A 23,039-nucleotide genomic window follows, 5' to 3' on the forward strand; every position below is an offset into this window, starting at 1 on the left:
CAAAACATAAATTTGTGAGGAAAAATAGAAAACACCTTCCTTCCCCAACAACTGCCATCTTATCTTCTGGGGAAGTGAAGAACTCCTATACATCACAAATGAGACCTTCACTGTATAAAAAAGGAAAGCTGGGAAGCCAATCTTTGTCGAGGCTTTCCCAGAGATTCATAGCATTCTCAATCTCAAACCCCTTGAAGAATAAAGAGGAAATATATATATATGTATACACACACACACACACACACACACACACACACACACACTCCACACCCATATAAAATCTATATTATAAAGAATATAAAGGCTATAAAAATATCTTCCACTCAATTTATGCACAGATGAAAAAGATAACTTCCCACGTCCAAATTATTCTCAAAATAGCATTAATTTAGCTATTAATATTCCGTTAGTTATCACTGGATAATTGGGCCACTTTTTTATATAAAGTTTATATGCCAATGCTTAGTGGAAAGACGTGGATAAAAAGATCTAGAAAAGATCTTTCGAATCAAATGAACAGACATGCTTGGTGACTTCAGTGCTAACAGTGGACATAAAGAAGTATGGGGGAGGGGCAGCTAGGTGGTGCAATGGGTAAGGCACTGGCCCTGGATTCAGGAGGACCCGAGTTCAAATCCAGCCTCAGACACTTGATACTAGCTGTGTGACCCTGGGCAAGTCACTTAACCCCAATTGCCTCACTAAAAAAGAGGAAAAAAAAGAAGTATGGGGGAAATATTTTGGAAATTATGGTACTTTATTAAAAAATGAAAGGATCCAAAGATTTATGGAAACCACTAAGAATACTCATTTTATTTCATTAAAATATTTTCTTTAAAAAGAGAGTGCTGGATGTGACAATATCACAAAAATGGAAACTGATTTTATTTTAATAGACAGGAAACTAATTGTCAATATGGGAATCATCTCTGAATCATATGTCAGCGTACAGACAGAATATAGACCTATGAAAACCAAGGTGAGGATCAATACCAAATTAGAAGGAAGAATAAAGATGAGATAAAGACATAGGGTAAACTTAAAACTGCTACAAACCAATGTAAACAATTGAGCTACTGATAGTCAAAGATGGGAAATAGATAAAGGAAAAAAGCATTAAGAAAGATTATCAATTTTCTATGGCAATTTAAATATACAAAGCAATTAAAACAAAGAGAAAGCCGTAAAAGTCTTGAAATTGTAACTAGTAAATATGTCATCTCTTTGCCAACTAGAAAGACAAGTCATTTTAAAAAATAAACCCACCTGTAAAATGTTTTGGAGTAGAATGGTGGAAGATTATAAATAGTACTGCCTCATAAAACAGGCAAGGACAACTGCAGGGAAAAGCAAGACTATAGAAAGTCTAGTGTAACACCCAACATAAAGGTATACAAGAAAGAATACAAGATTTTCCCCTAGGTAGTGCACTGGATAGAGCATGGAACTGGGAATCAAGATCTGAATTTGAAATCTGATTCAGAGACTAAGTAGCTGTGTAACCCTGGGCAAATCACTTAAACTCTGTTTCTCAGTTTCCTCATCTGTGACCTCACTGGGTTGTTGTGAGTAACAAATGAGTTATATGTAAAGTGCTTTGCAAACCTGGAAGTGCTATATAAATGCTAGCTATTATTTCTTGATTATAAAAAAGCATTTAATTCTGTAGAGTAAAATGATATTTCTCCAACAAAGTATCTCTAATGTTTATGCTAAGATTTTTTGATAGTGAAAGCACAGAGATAATTTGACTCAACTCTACAATTAATGATTATTAACAGGGATACATTTTAAAAGTTGTTCATCTATGACTTATGCGAAGGGTGCCTAGCACACAATCCAAATGAAATCAGATTTCCTAAAGATGGTAATCCTTAGGCCATTACTATCAAACTCAAGTAGAAACAGGAGCCACTATTCCATACATAAGGATCCTTGTGGTCCATGTACAGACTTAGTTTTAAGATATAATGTATTTTTAAAAAATTTTGTTAAATATTTCCTAATTACATTTTAACCTGGTTTGGGCTGCACTCAAGAATGCTGTGGGCTACTTGTCTGACACCTCTACTTTAAAAGAAAACACCGTAGTGGATTGCAACAAAAGTGCTAACATACACTCTGCAGAGTGATCCACAGTACTCAAGAGACTGCCTTAACAATCCACATAGGAAAAACCAAAGTTTAGAAAATGCCTATTGCACAAAATATTGAAATTGACTGAGTTGACTAAACTGATGAACTCTTCAGCAGCACCACATCATGGACAAATACTGAATGGTGAGTTAGGTTCAAAATAAATAGGGAGAAGAGAATGGGTTTAACTGAGAAAGTTCGGACAGGAGTCAGGAAGACCTGAGTTCAAATACAGTCTCAGACACTAGCTTTGTGACCCTAGGCAATTCTGTCTGCTTTCAGTCTCCTCAAGAAAGATAATAGGAGCATATAGTTCACAGGGTTGTTGTGAGGTTCAAATGAGATATCTATTAGGTGCTAGGTACAGACCAGGTGCTTAATAAATACTTATTCCCTACCCTGGTTTCTCCTTAATTGCATGGGGGAAAGTGTGCAGCAATTCCGACTATTTCAAGCTGCTTCCTGTCATAAAAAAACTCCTACCTTTTTTTTTTTTTAGTGAGGCAACTGGAGTTAAGTGACTTGCCCAGGGTCACACAGCTAGTGAGTATTAAGAGTCTGACGCTGGATTTGAACTCAGGTACTCCTGAATCTAGGGCCAGTGCTCTATCCACTGTGCCACCTGGCTGCCCCAAAACCCTACCTTTTAAACACCCAAATCTTCACTGATATTATAAGGCTGGGACTTATGAGATAATCTCTGAACAATCAAAACTTCAGGTGATCTGAAGGTCAATGAAAAGATGCATTATAGGCAGGGACACAAAAGAAATTATCCAGGAAGTTGTATGATTGACAAAAGGAGGTCAGGCCTGTCATGTAGTGAGATCAAGTGAAAAATTGATGGACAGGTCACATGTTTTCAGTGATATTCATGGAATATTAAAGAAACTAGATTACTGGGTAGATTCCCAATAACATGAACAAGAACTACACATGGTGAGAAGCTGTGGATGCTTTGTGATTTGTATCACTAGAGGGAGTACAAACACTGATGATCTTAGAGACAGAATGAAGTACTTTACCAATGTACAGAGTACAATGGATAGAGCTCTGGATGTGGAGTCTGGAAGATCTGAGTTAAAATCTGGCTTAGACACTTGCTAGCTGTGTGACCCTGAGAAAGTCACTTAACTTTTGTTTGCTTCAGCTTCCTCAACTGTAAAACAGGGACAATAATAAGATTTATCTCCAACGGTTGTTGTAAGGATCAAATGGAATAATATTTGTAAAGAGTAGCACAGTGCCTAGCACACAGTAAGTGCCATATAGGTGTTTATTCCACTTTCTTTCCTTCCAATGAACTTTCTTTCTTCATTACATTAATTTTATGTTTTGTTTGGCCTTCTTTCTCAATACTTCCTGTAACTAAAATATTCCTTTCATAACTTGCCACCAAGATCTTTTGTCTATCTTATTCAAAATGTTGTTTACTAAAAAATCATTTTTCTTAATTCTTGACCTTTTCCCTAACATTTATCTAGTTTCCTTTTCTCCTTCTGCATATATACATATATAATATTAAACCTTTTTTCATTATATTTCTATTATTTATTTATTCTTATAGGCACTTAAACTTTAATAATCTGTCATCACAGTCTGATAAAAGACCCATGAGTCACTACTTGAGTCACTAATTCTTTATTGTACAGCATTTAGTAACAGTTAATTTTTACTCTTAGCATATGAATGTAGATATTCCAATGTAAAAGAAAACAACATTTAGTCTAAAGAGCAGATGAAATGAGTGGACACAAAGGCAAAGGTTCTTAATGACTCAACTGGAAAACAAAACCACATACCTGTCCACATATCTTCGGGCTTCCACATTGTCTAAAGCTGTAACAACTATATCTTGTTTAGTATAGAATTCATCACTGTATATCATCTCAGTGGCAGGACAAACTTTGTGCAGGTGTGACTCAATCTTTAGCTGAGGATTTATACTTAGAGTTGCAGCAGCAGCAGTATAACTTTTAGGTTTCTAAACAAATTTTAAAAAATTACAAAATTCTTTCTAAATAAGAGAACATACATTAAATCAAAATCAGGTTTTAAAAGAGATATAATTGGACATATGGCTACATACAGCTATATCAGTACAATGTGATTATAATGTCCCATGACTAAAAAGGAAACGAGTATCGTTACTTTAGTCATTCTGGAGCAAAATATCATTTATCTGACTAAACGACACGGTTCTGAATAAATCTAATCAACAATAGTCCACAACTATGTGAATTAATATGAATTAATAAAAATATCACATAATAAAATACGAATAATTAAAACCATATTTTTCCAGATCACTTGGATTTTGAATTAATCAAGTTTTATTGTATTTACAATATACATAACTTTAGGATATGTATCTACAAAAAGTAAAACAAATGTCAGCTACACAGAAGAGGTGGATATCATAAAAACTTTCTATGATTGTCTTACACACAATAGGCATTTAATAAAAGTTTGTTGAGAACAACAAAATGGATGGAAACCTGCATAAAATATATGAAAAATTTCTTTGCTTTCTTAAATAGCATTTTAAAATGACAATTATTGTTACTTTAATACCAATTTTTAGATCATCCTTTAATATAGTGATGTTCTATTAAAGACTTCTAGATTTTTTTCTAAAATCTGAAAATGAAAGTCAATAGGCTTTGTAAACTACATTGGTTTCTCTTGTAGCTGCTGTGTGTGTATGTGGAAAAGGCAATGTTTGTTGCAAATCTCACAACTCAGAACCAACTGATGTATATGTAGTTGTTTACTCTGCTGCCACATAGATACTGTAGTACTTTTGAGTTCCTCTGCTTTTAACAGATTTTTCTATTCTCTCCCATGTTATCAAGAGTGAAGTTGTTCTTTATGTGGTAGCAAGGAATTGGAAGTTGAGGGGGTGCCCATCAATTGGGGAATGGCTGGACAAGTTGTGGTATATGAATACAATGGAATACTATTGTGCTATAAGAAACGATGAGCAGGAGGAGTTCAGAGAAACCTGGAGGGTCTTACGTGAGCTGATGATGAGTGAGATGAGCAGAACCAGAAGAACATTGTACACAGTATCATCAACATTGAGTGTTGACCTACTGTGATGGACTATATTCTTCTCACCAATGCAATGGTACAGAAGAGTTCCAGGGAACTCATGATGGAAGAGGACCTCCAAATCCAAGGGAAAAAAAAAAAAAAGAACTGCGGAGTATAGATGCTGAATGAACCATACTATTTCTTTTGTTTTGGGTGCTGTTGTTTTTTTCTATTTTGAGGTTTTTCATCATTGCTCTGATTTTTTCTCTTATAACAGGACTAATGCAGAAATAGGATTAATGTTATTATGTGTATATATATATGTGTGTATAGATATATATCTATATGTATATGTATATAGATATATAGATATAACCTATATCAGATTACCTGCTGTCTAGGGGAGGAGGGAGGGAGGGAGAAAAATCTGAAATTGTAAAGCTTGTATAAACAAAAGTTGAGAACTATCTTTACATGTAACGGGAAAAAAAAATACCTTATATGTAAAAAAAAAAAAAGAGTGAAGTTGTTTTATTTCCAAACTTCTTAAAACTGTGCACAAGTAAGAATATACTATAACTGAGGATCAGACAGTTTTAGGTTACATGCTAAGTATGCAACCAAGATTAATAGTTAAAAAAAAATTCTTGCTTCATTTTAACAAACAGAAAAAATGGGCAGCTAGGTGATGCAGTGGATAGAGCACTGGCCCTGAGGTTGGGAGGACCCGAGTTCAAATATGACCTCAGACCCTGGGCAAGTCACTTAACCCCAATTGCCTTAAACATCTGGGGCCATCTCCAGTTGTCCTGATAATATATCTTGCCACTGGACCCAGATGGCTCCGGAAGAAAGAGTGAAGTTGGTGACTTTGCACAGCCCTTCCTCACTTAAATCCAATTCATTGCAAGTCATGACATATGTTATGGTCCTCTCCGAGAACAAAGAAACAACAATGACAACATACAGAAAAATAAAAGTACTGTAGTCAAGTATCCAATAAAAGTTATATATCAGAAAACACTATCTCTTTTGTTTCTAAACTTATGAAAACACACTACTTTGGCTATAATAGTTTATATTATTTAAGACCTTATCCCATATGTCCAAAACTCAAATATAAGTTTTCTATTTTAAAAAGTAACTTAGTTATACAAAATAAATGTAAGGTAGTTTGAGGACAAAAGGTAATAAAATAAAATTTACCTTTTCCATAAAAAGTTAATTTATTACTTTTTATGTCTTTAAATATTTGATACTTTGGAGGTACAGACAAGAATCAATATGGAAAACATCGTAATTCATTATTAAATTATTTTTGCAGAACAAAATAAAACTGTGAATTGAATAGGTACTATACCTGTATGTGATGGGGCCGAAACAGAAACTGTCTATTTAGATTGGATTTTTCTATTAAGTCAGGATCTGTAATTGTTACCTGGAAACAATAAGCAAAAAAAAAGAAAAGAAAGAAAAAGACTTGTAATAATAAATTTTACTCTCACTGTATCTCAGTTTCCAAAATGGCTGTAGATTTCTTAGTCTACGTTGAGAGGGACAATGGCACAGAGAATCCAAACTACTAGATCATCCTTAGCATGTTTTCTCCACACATATTCAGGTGAAAGTATATTTCTGATGTTCTGGGAATAGTTCTAAAAATAATGAAGCATCAAAGCTATTTCTAATCTCTTTCACCTGTTTCTGACTTTATGCTAACCTATTAGACTCATGTAAACCTCCATTTACAAAGGAAGTAGGTGGGCCTTCTAATAAAGCAACTGCTTTATTTGTGTTTGACAGCATGCGTAGGGCAATAGAATGTTTATATTTAAAAGGACTCCAATTAGGCTGCAGGATGCTGAGATGTTTAAAAGGTTGAAGAGATGTACACAAAAGAAAGTGACTAATATCATAAAAGAACATGTTTCTTATAATTAGATTTTTAAAAAATTAAACATGATTTGCTTAAGATAATCAGCAATGTACCTTTAGGTTAACTGAAATGGTAGTGCACCCCTTAGGAAGGGGAAAGAGTAACATTAGAGAGAAATTTTGCTCAAAATGAAATTTTACAACAGTGACTCTTTCAAATACTGAATTTTCAGTTTAAAAAACCTCACAAATAAAATTTTAAGTTAAAACTATTCACCCAAACTTTAACAATAGGGTTAATGTTTATTTTAAAATTATAATTGTTCTAATAACTTCTGATAACCAGTTAATGATATAGCTTTATAATTTTTGATTGCCAACTTTATTACAGGGTGAAAAAATAAAAAATACAATATTAATTCGATACCATTTGGTAAAGCTACCATAACATCACAATTTCAAAGGTTACATAGTCCAAAGGAAATTAAAAGAAATATGTATGTTATCAAGAGTATATTTTACCATTCCTTCCTCTCTGCCAGTGCCGACCCCAAGAAGTGCAAAGTTTTTTAACATTTCACAGCCTATTGCTCCACATCCAATCTATAAAGCAAAAAACAAGAGGAGGAACAAAATCATTGATTTAGGTGATTAAAAAAAAAAGATGTTTTACTGTAGTAGAAATTTATTGCATAGAAATGAACATTTTAAATAACATTTACATGTTTATTTCAAATTTCTGAATGTTACAAAAACGATCCATTTCATCTAATCTTTCATAATAGAAACATGCTATAGTAAAATGATGACAATCAATTTAATTCCTTAAGTCAAAGATAGTATTAGCTTAAAAAATCTAAAGCTTCAAATAACAGCAAGATAAAGCAAAAATAAAAAAATAAAAATGGATACTTAAAAAACAGAAAAGTTTTTCATTTGAAAGGCTTCTGGAACATCATTTTAATACAGTAAATTGGTGCACACCTTAAAAATGTTGCTGACTATTTTTGCAGAGACTTGGCACTACAAATTAAGATACAGCAATAAGTGATATATATTCTATAGGCAAGTAAAGTTTGTGAAAAATAACAATCTACTTCTAACTTATTGATCAATCCCCTCTACATATCCTTTTAACTTTTAAATAAAAGCATGTTGATAGCTTTCCCCCTTTTATCTTTGTATGAGTGTCTGGCATAGAGTAGGTCTTAGTCTTAATAAGGACCTGCTGATTGATCACATATGAACACCAAAGCTAGGAAGTAATTGCTTATTATCAGAACTTTTCTAAAAAAACTGGTCACTCAAAAACTATTGTTAGCTTTAATTAAAAGATAAATGGCAGAAAATGGGTTTCTAGTTAAGGAGAAGTCCACCCCCCACAAAATATTTTTCTAAATACTACATATAAGGTCCATTTAGTATATCTGAGTCTGTTTTATTAAATTAGCAACATAATAGAGTCTAAAGGTGTGAATGTACCACCTATTCCTATTATCTATACTTACTAAGAAGATATTCAAATTTTGAAGCTTTTGACACAAGGTGTCACCAATACAGGCTCTTAATGCATCATATCGATCTCCTCTGCAGGAAAAAAAGACAGCAAAAAGACAAACCAACATAAACAGTTGTGCTGTTTTTAAGAATTGCCATCTATAATAAAGACTTAAATTGCACATTTAATGTTTCTATAATGCTCACCACCACAGCATCTAAATGATCAGTTTGACATGATGCTCAAAATACCTCCCTGCCATAGACCAAATGATTGCCCAAAGGTATTTAATTTTTTTTAGGCCATTTGACATTGTCTTTTGTAAATATATACCTATAAGCATATGTAGCAGAACCCTTTACCTTGGGAGAAATTCTTCACAGTTGGATTTATCCAGTGAGTCAAACAGATCTGCTGCTTCAATATATAGCTGGGGAAAAAAAGAGTAAGCTTATTATTTGTATTACCTTATTTATAATATTTTTTCTTTTAGAATCTCACAAATAACAAAAATGACTTACTACTATACAAAGAAAATAAAACATCATAAGAACCTAAAAAAGAACAAAGAACAACTACTCTAAAAAATGTATATATGTATGAAGCTAACACAAAATTTAGGAGTAGCATATAATTATGTTTTAAAGACATTCACTCTGGCCATTCTAGATAATATAGTCCATCTTTAATAACTTTAATTTAATTTTCCTAAGGTCAACATTTTATATAAATGAGATCAAATGATCATACACACACACACACACACACACACACACACACACACACAGTGTTTTGCAATTCCTAAAGAACTATATACACATTAATTATTATGTTTATGGTTTATTAACAATAAAAATTATTCTCACAGTATTCATTTTACATTTTTCAAACTGCTTTCATATATATTTTCTGATTTGATTCTTAGAACTCTGTGAAGTAATAAGCAGAGCAAGAATTATTATCCCTATTTTACAAAAGAAAAAATTGAGGCTCCCAGTAGTTGTGACATGACCAGCTCAAGTCACACAGTTAGAAACAAAATCAGGACTAACCTAAAGAAAGTCTAAGAATTGAACAAATCAGGACTTTCACTTGAGGTTTAAAGGAGTAAATTACTTACTAACAACCAAACAATCATGGTATGTAGCACCAGGTATGTAGTAACCATAATAAAATAGTGGTTATGTTAGATAGTTTAATTAAAATATTACGTTCCTGTCCACGCTGACCATCTTAGGGGGCAGGAGAAACTAAACATCACACAGTTTTAAAGTCATCTGTAAATATTAACAGTTGCTATTATAAAATGTGAGATCCTTGTCCAATGACCACTTTAATACATTACTCTAGTAAGAAATTGAACTATATCAATATTGACATCTTTGCTATAAATAATAGCAAAACACTTAAGTAAGATTCAGCTAGCAAAAGGAAGGTCTACAAGTTCTGCTCAGAGAGGTAAATAAGAAGGGTTGGATTCATCAAGAACCAAAAGGCAGTAAGAAACAAAATTTAATGAGATAATTGGTCATCTTGCCTTTTGGTCTTGATAATCAGTATAAACAAGAAGATCACCATTAAGACAATTTCAACTTATGTACTAACATTTCTTTCTTTCTTTTCTTTCTTTCTTTCTTTCTTTCTTTCTTTCTTTCTTTCTTTCTTTCTTTCTTTCTTTCTTTCTTTCTTTCTTTCTTTCTTCCTTCCTTCCTTCCTTCCTTCCTTCCTTCCTTCCTTCCTTCCTTCCTTCCTTCCTTCCTTCCTTCCTTCCTTCCTTCCTTCCTTCCTTCCTTCCTTCCTTCCTTCCTTCCTTCCTTCCTTCCTTCCTTCCTTCCTTCCTTTCTTTCTTTTTGTGGGGCAACAAGGGTTTTGACTTGCCCAGGGTCACACAGCTAGTAAGTGTCTGAGGCCGGATTTGAACTGAGGTCCTCCTGAATCCAGGGCCGGTGCTCTAGTCACTGTGCCCCCTAGCTGCCCCCTAACATTTCTTTTAAGGGATGATGTTGTAGACAACAAAGTCTTTGAATTACATAAGATTATCATACGATTTCAAAGCTAGTCAACATATACAATGATATATGGAGAATGGAGGTCCAAAGTGAATAGAAAGAAAAGAGGGATAATGAAGACAGGAAGAGAAATTCTTTTTGGAAAGGGGCACCAAAAATGAAATCTAAAAACTAATGAATAGGACTAGCTTAAGGGGAGGAAAGGAAGGGGATATCTACTTGACTGAGAAGAAAAAATAGAGGGAAGAAATATGGAACCAATAACAGTAGCAGAGCAAAGGGAATTAATCAGGGTAACAAATGAGAAGAGGAGATTAAGGGTGAAAGGGAGAAAGTGAGAATGGGGCCATTTAAAAAAAAAGTGATATTTTGTGATAGCTAAGAATTGGAAACAGAGTAGATAGATGTTCATCAAATGGGAGAGGGCTAATCATATTGTGGTACATGAATGCTATGAATATTGCTGTGCTCTAAAAAAGATGTGTGTGATGAATAGAGAAACATATCTACATGAACTGATGTAGGGTAAAGTAAGTAGAGCCAAGAAAACAATACACACAGCAACTAAAACAATGAAAACTGAAAGAATGATACACCAAAAAATCAGAAATTATATGTAAAAAAAATTATAAAGTTAAGAAGAACTAAAATAAAGAGATATGAGAAGATATTCTCAACCTACCTCTTTAGGAAGGTGGGAGATTCACAGGTATTACACACTATATATATTTTCAGACCTTTTTTAATGTATTGATCAGTTGTGCTGACTTTTTCCCCCTTTTCTAAAAAAATACTATTTGTGATATGGGATGTCATATGGGAGGGGAAGGGATACATGGAATACTATGTAAGATGTAAGAAACAGAAAATATCAATGAAAATATATTTAAAAACAATATAAAAGAAAATAACGCTGAACGACGTCAAGAAAAAGGACATACTTCAAAACTCTGATTAACATAGCAACCAACATTGACTTTAGAAGATGATGGTATGGCATGTCTTCTTCCTGTTTTTTGGCACAGAGGTGATAGACAATAAATCTGGAATGAAGCATACATTTTTCTGACATGGCCAATATGTTCATTTGTATTTTTGTTACAAAAGAGTGTTGTACTGGCTGAGGGGGAGAGAAACAACTGAGAAGTGACAGTTATGTAAGAAAAGAGCATCAATAAAATAGTTAAAAGGAACAAAAATGATACTGATTATCATAATTTTTAAGAGAAATTTGACCCATGCAAAGTAATTGCCACAGTGAAAAGATAAGGCATTAAGGGTAATACTGGTTTATATTGATTTAGAATTTGTAAAATTATTTTTAAAAAGAGGATGGCAGAACATTAAGAGCAGGACCAACTCATAAAATAGCAGAGTACAATGGAAAAGGAAAAACTACAAAAAGGCTTGCTACGAGATTCAATTATGTTAGATCATTGTAATAATGTTTGAAGATGAAACCGGGAAAAGAAAAAAAGAGAAGACATCTATTAGTATTTTCACAGTACATTAATTTCATCATCCATTATAGTGACAGCACGCTGGAATTTTAGGACCAACATGAAGATAAAAGAGAAACGTGAACAGAGGATATGCTGGAAGAGACAATTTCAAAAGCACCGTAGGGTCAATTTGAAGATATTTAAAAGGGGAGAGGATACTAAATGGCTGGAAAAGTCATCAACTGGAGAATTGCTGAACAAATTATGCTATATAAATACAATTAAATATTGCTGCACTAAAAGAAATGAGGAATATGAAAAATTCAGATAAAAAAAGGAATGTTTGTATGAGCAAGTGATGAGAAGAGAACCAAGACAACAATGTAGCCAATGACTATAATGATGTAAATGAAAATACTAAAAGGTAGATGTACTCATAATTAATTGCAGTGAATATTCTTCATTCCAGAGGATAAAATATCTATCTATATATCTATATATCTTTTCTACCAGTAAGGGTCAGGACTGGGTAGAGGGAGAAGCAGGACCACATATGAAAATATTGCACAAAATACAAAGGATTACAAAGGAAACTAATTATTTGAAATAAAATGCTCAAAATACTAAACAGACAAGTTTACAGACCCCAAGAATTCTTGATTTGTTATATACTTTGATAATATTGTTATCATATTAAATAGAATGGTAATCTGAAGACTAATAAAGCCAAAGAAACTAGTTAGACATTTTCATATCCCCAGTGGGATGGGATAGGAGTCTTAAAGATTGGCTGTAAGACTGAAAGCTGAGAAGACCTTCTCTATGATACCATTAAGGATCTTAGTGCCAGAAATATACAAAAGAATATATTTTTGGGTCAAAGGGTAGATAATATGAGACTGATCTAACACATGAGCTGAATTTCAAATGTTGTTGCAACTATTTCTATTATTAAAAATTTCTAGGGGCAGCTAACTGGCACAGTGGATAGAGCACCGGCCCTGGAGTCAGGAGTACCTGAGTTCAAATCCGGCCTCAGACCCTTAACACTTACTAGCTGTGTGACCCTGGGCAAGTCACTTAACCCCAATTGCCTCACTAAAAAAAAAAAAAATCTAGAAAATCATTCTTATCTTAAATTTATGTACAAAAAAATACACTAATTTGCTTTATCACAATAACTTTTCAAGTTTGTCAAAAACAAACTCCTCAGGCTTTTTAGATAGAGATTTTTACTGAAGTATTAAAATATAAAACAGTACCAAAATACAAAACTAACCCACTGGCATAAGGGAGAAAATTTTCCCGTCACAGCTTTCAATACTTCTTGGCTGGCAACCCCTCCTATTGCTGCAGCCAGGGGGGCTAAGAAGCCTTGGGCAGTCCAGGAGAGCCAATTCACAATGTCATCATCTACTTCAGGCTGAAAAATAATCCAGGAAAAAAGATGAACAAGAGTATTTTTATAGCACAGATCATTTAAAACTTAACTGACAAAGGGAATTACCATGTATCTACTTCTAAAAAGGCCACCTAATACTCTTCTAAAAATGTGCTTTAAAATTGGTGGTGTATTAAAAGTTCTGAATTCACAACAAAATTCATATAAGCTTGTAGCTTATAATGTAAACCTTTCGTACACCGTAGGTGACTGAGGAATCAACCTATCAAAAAAGATTAAAAACTTATGTGGAAGGAGGTACTGTTAGTGAGGTGTTAGAGATACAAAGTCAAAACTGACAGTCTCTCTTCTCAAGGCGTTTACATTCTACTGGGAGTGGGGGGGGAGGGATTAGAATACACATACAGTTAAGTAAATACAAGACGTACACAGAACAAAAACAAAGAACTTTGGGATAGGGTAGGATACTAACAAGTGGGAGAAACAGCAAAGACTCCTGTAGGAGTCTGTAGCATAGCACTTGAGCTATGACTTTAAGGAGGCTGGAGTCCTAGAAGATGAGGGTAAAGAGGAAGAACATTCCAGGTGCGGGGGGGGGGGGGGGGGGGGGGGGGGGGATGGATAGTTGGTGTGGAATGTCACATGCAGGGAATTCCAGGCTGTCTAGAATATAGTTGGAATACAGTGTACATGAACAGTTATATGACATCAACTTGGAAAGACAGGATAAAGTCAGAATGTGAAGGGCTCTGGCTTCCAAACAGAGGTCATATTATATTATTCTAAAGGAAATAGGCAGCCTCTGAAGTTTCTTGAGATGGGGAGAAATTAATAAATGTTGGTTAAACTGAAAGGCTACATGTAGTCGGTTACCAAACACTCACCTTCTCTTGCAAGGTTGCACTTATAGATATTGTTAGTTTCAGTAATTCTTCAGAATCTTGACGACATCTAGCATGCAACAAAAAGAACAACCATTAAAGATCAACACACTTCAAATTTGTATGCTTAAAACATGGATTCCTATTTAAACTAATTAAGAGAAGAGGCAGTGTGGTGGAAAAAGCACCAGACTTAGAGTCCAGAGAAGCCTTAATTCAAATCCCACCTCTGATACTTAATTAGTTTTAGAGCTATCTTAATTTATTTGAGCTTCAGTTTCCTTATTTGTAAAATGGGGATAATGAGACCTTTCCCTCACATAGCTATTGTGGTGATTAAAGTAGAGAATATATAAACCTAAACTTTAAGGAGGATATATAAACCGTTGTAAACATATGATAAAAAACTCAATTAACATATAATAATGATAATTCAGCTCTTTTTCTAAGCTTGCTGAATTTAACATCTGACCATGCCTAACTTCATCAGTAGCACCCAATCATCCCTGGGGGGAGGGGAGGGAATAAACTTCTCTCTTAGTCATTTAAAGCTGGCTCCAATCTATCTTTCCTGATCGATTTTACACTACTCGCATTCATACACTCACAAAGTAGCCTATTTGCTGTTCTCTCCATATGACATTTCATCTCCTGCTTCTGTACTTTTGTCCATGTCCTATGCCTAGAAGACTCAGCTGAGATTCCACCTCCTACTTGAGGTCTTTCCTGAAACATATTAGTTGGTTAGTGTTGGTTAGTATTCTCCCTCCTATTTCCACTGAAGTTACTTTGTATCTATGTTATCTACTTATCTGCCTACATACCGTATCCCTACAATAGAATGTAAGCTCTTTGAGAGGAGGGACAATTTCATTTTTATCTTTAAATTCCCAGAACTCAACACTGTGCTTGTTACAATATAAGTGCTTTAAAAATGTCATCTATTTGAATTTACTCATCAAAAGTGAGCTTTTGAAAAACTTTTTAAAAAGGCTCAAAGGGGAAAAAATAATGTCTGTTACCAGGAAGAGGAAAAAAGATTTTATTGGGGTATCCTGTGAATTTTAAAAAAAGAACAAGAAAGCACCAAACTGATGTTAAGAGATTAATAATTACTGGAATGGCTCTAAAATTTGGCCCATGTGACAAATTTCTCAAGCATTTCCATCAAATTAGGTACAAAAAAATGTCCTCTTTGTTCCAGAAGGCATAGCTGTTGCTATCACCACCACCGCCGCATCCTTTCATCTACATTATTTCATTTGAATTTCACAATCTACAAAGGACAGGGCAGATATAATACAGATTAGGAACCTGAGATTAAATGATTTATTTAAATTTTTAATAGCTACTAAATAATGGAAACATGATTACCAGAACACGTAATCTCCAAGAATTAGAACGACATCCAAAGGCTGAAAAGACTACTCCAGATTTGGTCTGACCAGGGCAGGGTAAATATAATACTGTAGGACAACCACCTGAGCCCAAATGCTCTTGCCACTATGCCATACTGCTTCTTTATGGTATTCATTTTCAGTTATGTCATGTAGGTATAGAATCTAATACATAGATGTCAGAAAAGTGCCAAAATAATCCATAATTTTGGTTTAAACTCACATGGACTACAAAGCAAAAAACCCAACTATATTCTAGAACTCAACGGCCTATTAATACCAATGATATATAAGTACTTTAGAAAACAATGATTCACTGGGCAAGGAGGATGCCCTTTTAAATTGGTCTATAAATCCTGACACAGTGTCAGGTGATCAGTAAATACCGAAAGAAAAAAAAAAGATTTGATTGCCTTGTTTCACTTTTCCTCTTTCGACACAAAAAAGAACTCTTTGTTAAGTGGTTAGGTAGTTCAAATTTCAATTAATAGACCCAAGATACCACTCAAAAATATATTACCCAATATTTGGCTTTCGACTGTAGTTTTCCTCGAATTGGTCCAGGGCAAGCATGGCAGCATGGATCTGTAGAGGTGCCTATTCAGAAAAAAAAGAAAAAAATTGCAATATCAATACACATTTTTAGTCTTAATATTTGGTATTAATAATGAAATAACGTACAAGGTTAGAACAGGCAAGAAGAAGAAAGCATCAGGTTCTTGCCCCTCATTTTACATGAGGAAAATGAATCCCTAAGAGATAATGTGCTCAAAGCTCTAGAGCTGGAAAGGACCCCTAAGGCCATCTGATCACATCTCCTCACTTTACCAATAGGGAATCAGGAGTCCAGAGAGTGTAAAGTGACTTGACAAGGTTACATAAGCAAATTAATAGTGAGAGATTTATCACCAGAATTTAGGTCACAGTACTTTTTCCTTCTTAAACTTATCTCCCCCATCCTTGGAGCTCTGTGCCACTACAATGGAGCTTTGCCTTAGAAGAAGAACATAAGGTTTGTACCATTGGTTTACCCATCATTTTTGTTTATTTATTCACTCTTTAATTTATTACTGTTTTATTCCTTTACCTTTCAGTTACAAAGAATGTGAACAAGCTGAAACTACAACTCCTCAAAGAAATGTTAAGAATATTTTCTTATACTCTTTGTACATTTAATTCAAGCCATATATTTGAATCTATAAACAATCACATCAAGTGCCTACTAAGTACAAAAGTACTATATCATTAAGGAGAGGAGGAACACATACACACACACGTGTGTATATATATGTATACATGTATGTATGTGTATATATATATGTATATATTTAGGAACATACATATTTTATAGAATTTTAAAGTGACAGTATAAAAAATCACCTAAACTTATTTGATGGATTTATATTTAAAAAAAATTAGGTGACTACCAACACAACTGTTTTGCTGAAGGCCCAATTTATGCAGAAAGCCAAGATTTTGCTAGGAAAATATAAACAAGAGCAGTTAATAATTTCTTGGGATAATGTAAGATCTGCATGAACACAGAGGTATATTCTACTTTAATATAGATACATTCTCCCCCTAAAGTATTAATTACCTCAGGTTTGCTAAAATCAGCAACAAGGCATGTTGGATGTTTTATTTGTTTCTCCAGGCATTCCTGATAGGAAAAAAAAAAAGATATCAGAGCAAATGATAAAGTGCTTTTAAAAAGTATATTGTTATGAATCAGATAACCGAAAAAGTTTCAGAAGAAATGCATGTTAAAGCATACAAAGAAAGGAAAATAACAAATATTCTTTTTATCTGTTCTAAGAAATAATTTCCATATAAATCAATGAGAGGATAAGTGGAATAAAGAGCTGGCTTTAGAATAAGAAAGAATTCAAATCCAGCCTCCCAGGTGACTCTGGGCCAGTCACTGAACTTCTGAGTGCCCTATTGTTGCTGGTATGCTTTGGAAGAGGAAATTTCCTCATTGGGAATTTTCTGCCCCAATGAAATAATATATTGAAAGAATAACATAAAAAAAAACCCCTTTCATTATGTTCCCATTTTTTCAGGAGTTTGAAACCTCTCTTTACCTTCACTTGCTGTTAATATCTCTATCCAGATAACTCCCAACTCTACTAGCCTGGCCCTACTCTCTTTCTTGAACTCCTGTTCTTCACTGCTAACTAACTGCTGAACCCATCTGCCTATACATGCTGTCAGCACCTCAAACCTAACATGTCCTATACAAAAATATCTTACATATTGATGACTCAATCACCTCAACTGTTCTACAGTACACTGACTGCGTCTATAACCAGTCTTTTTCAAAAAATAATCTACATGTATTATGAACTCAACCACTGACAAACAAGAACAAAGGAGTAACCTGTGAAGTTATTATGCAGTTTGTTTAAAAAACAAACATATATTAAGTTTATTCCAATTGCCCAGACTTACAACCTTGGAGTTATCCTTGACTCCTCCTTCTCTTTCATTATATTTATCTGATTAGATACCAAACCTTGCTAACTCTACCTCCATACCATCTCTCATATCTATACTCTTCCATCTACTTACACAGTATAATTCAGACCTTAATTAACTCTTGCCTGACCCTGTACAACTGAAACAATCTGCTTGGTCTCCTTACTTACAGGTTTTCCCTTCTCCTTCACAAAGACAGCAAAATAATATTCCTAGGTGTGGGTCTGACACTATCACTCCTCTCCTTAAAAATCCTCAGGGGCTTCCTACGGTCTCTAGGATTAAATTCTCCTCAGCTTGGCACTTACAGCACTCTGCAATGTAGCTCCAGTCTATCTTCCCAACCCTACTTTACATTACTCCTTTTTAGGCAATTCTATATTCTGGCCAAATCTGACTATTTGCTGTTCCACAAGGTCAAAATGATATGCATTCCCATAAGTGCTCTTGGAGGTCTGAAATACATTATTCTCCTCAAATTCACCTCTCAGAATTCTTTTGTTTCCCCTTTAAGATGTAGTTAAGGTGCCAGTTTGCCAATACAGTATATATCTCCTAGACTATTTTTCTCATGCATTTCAACATTGCTTTTCCAAGTCCTGAAAGTTCCTGACATTAAACAAATATTCTTCTTGGTCTCAATAGAGGGCTATTAATATATTTTTCTTTAGACACAACATATTCATATAAATCCCACAGGAATACCATTATCCTATTCCCCAAAAGATGCATTCCCTGTATTATTCTTTCATAAGATTTAAGAACATATTTCAAACATTTCCATTAAACTTATGGATAAATTTAACTGAAAAGCATAATATTACTTTGTAGTTAATAAAAAAACATTCTTAAGTTATGCTAAATTTCTGAATAATAGGATATAAATCTAGCTCTAGAATCTCCCTATTTCATCATATTTTGTATGTAGGTTTGTTAAATTTCTTGGAAATAGAGTAAAACTTACGTGTGTTTTTTTGTTTGTTTGTTTTTTTTTAGTGAGGCAATTGGGGTTAAGTGACTTGCCCAAGGTCACATAGCTAGTAAGCGTTAAGTGTCTGAGGCCGGATTTGAACTCAGGTACTCCTGACTCCAGGGCCGGTGCTCTATCCACTGCGCCACCTAGCTGCCCCGAGTAAAACCTATGTTAATTAAAAGACTAACATAAGGAATATCCTCGTTAACAAATATCTGGTTAAAAATGTTCAAACACAAAATTCTTATTTTCCAACACAGAAATTCAGTATTGAAATGGATTTTTTAAAACATCCAAGTTCAACTCTCTAGTGATTCTGGGAAGTACCTCACATTTACTGAAAAATCATTTTTTTAAATTACATTAGCACAAACTCTTGAAATAATAAGTAGAGTAGAAAGAATATTATTTCATAGGAAATAGAACTAAAGTGGGATAATAGAAACCATTCTTAACCCATTTCTTTATAAGGAGGCTGAAGCTTAGAATGAGTTCCAGGGTACAGAAGTGATATGGAGCACAGTCAGGTCCTTGACTCCAAGTCTAATTAACACTCTTTCAACTATATCATGCTGGCTCTTTAGTTCACAATTCAGAATTTGAGTGACTTAGGACCACAGTAAAAACAAACAAACAGACAACTATTATAATGTAGTATTACAAGAACAGAAGGCAGGATACTGACTTGAATTCAAATTGCTTTTGGAACAGCACCTAGCAATTTTTTTTTTTTTTTACTAAGGCAATTGGGGTTAAGTGACTTGCCCAGGGTCACACAGCTAGTAAGTGTTAAGTGTCTGAGGCCAGATTTGAACTCAGATAGATACTCCTGACTCCAGGGCCAGTGCTCTATCCACTGCACCACCTAGCTGCCCCTAGCAATGTTTTCTTAAAAAAGAAGCAAATTCTGGAAAGTTTGTTTTTTATTTCCTTCTCCTTGATGTAGAATGATAAAAACCAAAACCAAAACCAAAAACTGATTCTAGTTGAAGCTCCAATTAGTCAGCTAATAATTGAAGATACTCTGCTTTTTTTTTATTAGGTATTCTTTTAGCCACAAAATATAAACATGTATGAAACAGAAGAAAATACTTACAAAAGAAAATGTTTGGGATGTCTTAACTTGAATAGCTATTCCCCCATGTAAGTACGGCTCCATTTCTGTAGTATCACCAATACTGAAAGAAAATGGTGACACCACTGGAAAAAAATAGAGAAATCATCATACCATAAACAGGATTTATATCTGCATTACCATTTACCCCATAACTTTATTTCTCCTTTATCTCAAGCATCAAACCAGATTTTAAATTTTGAACTATATTTTACTTCAAGCAATTATCCATCAAGTTTTATAATAACTTAGCTCAATGTCAAAAGATTTTTAAAGTTATTTTTTAAAAATTAAAATGTATATCATGCTCCTAAATCATCTTTCTCTTAAAGAAAAATGTATTTGTATAATTAAAAATAATATCAATTACAGTACACAAGCATAAGTTAGATTTTGGGGAAAAGTTTGTTCTATATTTAGATCAATCTGATAATATCCAAAAAACGATAGCAGGATTATATAGAAAACTAAAGGGTAAAAAATGTTAGAGATGGCTTGTTCCATATTGAATCCATTGAGAAGACTGTATTGCTTTTACAACACTGATATTCTCCCAGCGATGCTGTAGGGTTGCACCACAATCCTTAAGGGACCAAGCTGTGGTTCATTGAAAGGGCAAAGGAGAGGTGGATAGTAGGCAAGACAAATTGTAGAGAAGTTGTGTAAAGGATACTGTATGGAAAAGGAAATGAGTCAGACATATGTAGAAGCAAAAAAATAACTGGCAGGCCATGTTTCATTGGTCATCCATGAAATATGAAGAGATTTAGAGGAAAGTTCCTGGCATGTTAAAGTAGAACATTTATGAGGACAAGACTTGCAAATGCTGAGAGGGTGAATGAATTGCAATTTCTACTATTGCAGGGTATCAGAACCTACATTAATGAGATCACCGATCTACATATTTAGAACACATCCTATCAGCTCACCAGTTATTTGTTTTGTGGATCCATTTAACGCTGCCATTCCATTTATTTCTCGAAATGTTACAAAATTTCCTGTCTCAAGTTTGTGTGGATGATTTTCAAGACAAGTTACAATTCCAGGATTTGCCTGAAAATAAATTAGCCAGAATGTTAATGAAGAAAGAATTTTTTTTTTTTGGTGAGGCAATTGTGGTTAAGTGACTTGCCTAGGGTCACACAGCTAGCAAGTGTTAAGTGTCTGAGGCCAAATTTGAACTCAGGTCCTCCTGACTCCAGGGCCGGTGCTCTATTCACTGAGCCACCTAGCTGCTCCAAGAAACTCTTTCAAAGCCCATCCTCAAGTATCTTTAGTACAAATTCTTGCCTAGTCATTTAAAAATCCTTCAATGGCCAGTACAACAAAATTCCAGTGCAAAAAACCAAAAGGATTTGGAGAATTTTGCCTGTAGTTTGACAAAGCAACAAAGAATAAACAACTGACAGGTTGATGAAAGACCAACTAGGCAACAGTATAATAGAAAAAAGAAAAAGAATCTGTCACCATAATTAACTACAAACCTTTACAAATATGTTCTTTTCCCCCCCTTGAAAATAGGAAGAGAGAAAACATCTATTATATACATGGATGTATTTACAACCATATAATTTGAGTGACAGGAAGTTTTAACCCAATTATACTTTAATCAGATTCTAATTAATACATGTAACTTTGGAGTCCAGTTTGAAAAATTGGACTTTAACTTCCTGGAGAAGTTAAAGAAGATTACTGGATGAAAGGTTATATAAATGACAATATAGAAAAAAGTATGTAACAAAAGGTATGTGTTTACTAGAGCCATTTAAAAAAGTTTTATGTTTGGCTCTTTTTACCACTGTGATCTACCAAGGACCAAACTAAAGAACAGGAAATTTATTATCTGTTAGATAACAAAGATGTTATTCCTAACTTTGGGGCTAATTAAAACTGAAATAAGCAACCTAGGAAAGTTTGAGAAATTAAAAAAAAAAAAGGAAAATCAATTATATAGATATTTTCACCCTTAAAAAAGTGGAAGAGCTAATAAAGGGAAATTCTATACTGAATCTAGTTCACATTAAAAAGGAGGAACTTGTTGGGTGGAAATGATGGGAAGCTTGGGATGTAGTCACCACCTTCCTCCTATAGCTTGTGGTAGATAAGGGGAATGTTGGACAAAGATCATGGAATTCAGTAAACCAGATTTCAAGGTAAGAATGACAGGCAGACCCCTTGGTCTACAGAGGAAGTCAAGTCTAGGAGGAATGAGATTCTCTCAAAAACAAAATTTTAAACATATGAACAAGAGACTAATGTATATTCATGTAGAATTTACTAACCAAATTAGAATTTAAAAAGGCATACACAGAAGATGGAAGCAAGAGCAGGTAACAAAGGATAAATATAAGAGTGTGGCATGGTCCTACAAAATATTCTGCTAAGGAGAATGATCTTTATCCTGAAAACCACAGAACAACAATGACTACTTAGGAGGTGAAACCCAGTACAAATAAGGGGATAGTAAGAGAGCACTTAATTGTCAATCTTGATGAATTCACATCACATGCCCAGATGTGAAATAATTAAAAGACACGACTACTTTGTATTGCAGGCTGGGCCTGATTTAGACCAGTTGTCTTGTAATTTAGGTTAAAACTGGAAAGAAATCAGACATTTGAAAGTCATTTGACAATTAACAAACAATTTACTCAGTCATAGCTAGAGAAGACTATTCAACAAGGACTGGCATCAAAGGCATACTGAATAGATTTGGTTGAGCTTTTCCGTCTGAGTTGCTCACTGTGGTCGACCAAGCAAAGTGATGTCAATAGCCTGAGCCTTAGTTCCCTCAGTCA

At 34.1% G+C, this 23,039-nt stretch overlaps 1 protein-coding gene across 1 annotated transcript in view; it reads right to left on the reverse strand.

The window, feature by feature from the left end:
* Positions 1 to 23,039, reverse strand: part of UBA6 (ubiquitin like modifier activating enzyme 6) — a 70,718-nt gene that overhangs the window by 21,798 nt on the left and 25,881 nt on the right. Inside the window, exons 9-19 of the mRNA XM_043970855.1 lie at positions 21,171 to 21,294; positions 20,224 to 20,327; positions 17,274 to 17,336; positions 16,197 to 16,273; positions 14,283 to 14,349; positions 13,276 to 13,419; positions 8,908 to 8,975; positions 8,556 to 8,634; positions 7,570 to 7,650; positions 6,533 to 6,610; positions 3,939 to 4,120 (exon numbers count right to left, since the gene is read on the reverse strand). Coding sequence (XP_043826790.1) covers positions 3,939 to 4,120; positions 6,533 to 6,610; positions 7,570 to 7,650; positions 8,556 to 8,634; positions 8,908 to 8,975; positions 13,276 to 13,419; positions 14,283 to 14,349; positions 16,197 to 16,273; positions 17,274 to 17,336; positions 20,224 to 20,327; positions 21,171 to 21,294 — 1,067 coding nt within the window. The remainder of the gene's footprint in view (positions 1 to 3,938; positions 4,121 to 6,532; positions 6,611 to 7,569; positions 7,651 to 8,555; positions 8,635 to 8,907; positions 8,976 to 13,275; positions 13,420 to 14,282; positions 14,350 to 16,196; positions 16,274 to 17,273; positions 17,337 to 20,223; positions 20,328 to 21,170; positions 21,295 to 23,039) is intronic.

Source organism: Dromiciops gliroides, chromosome 6 (genome assembly GCF_019393635.1).
Source record: "Dromiciops gliroides isolate mDroGli1 chromosome 6, mDroGli1.pri, whole genome shotgun sequence".
NCBI classification, from domain to species: Eukaryota; Metazoa; Chordata; class Mammalia; order Microbiotheria; family Microbiotheriidae; genus Dromiciops; species Dromiciops gliroides.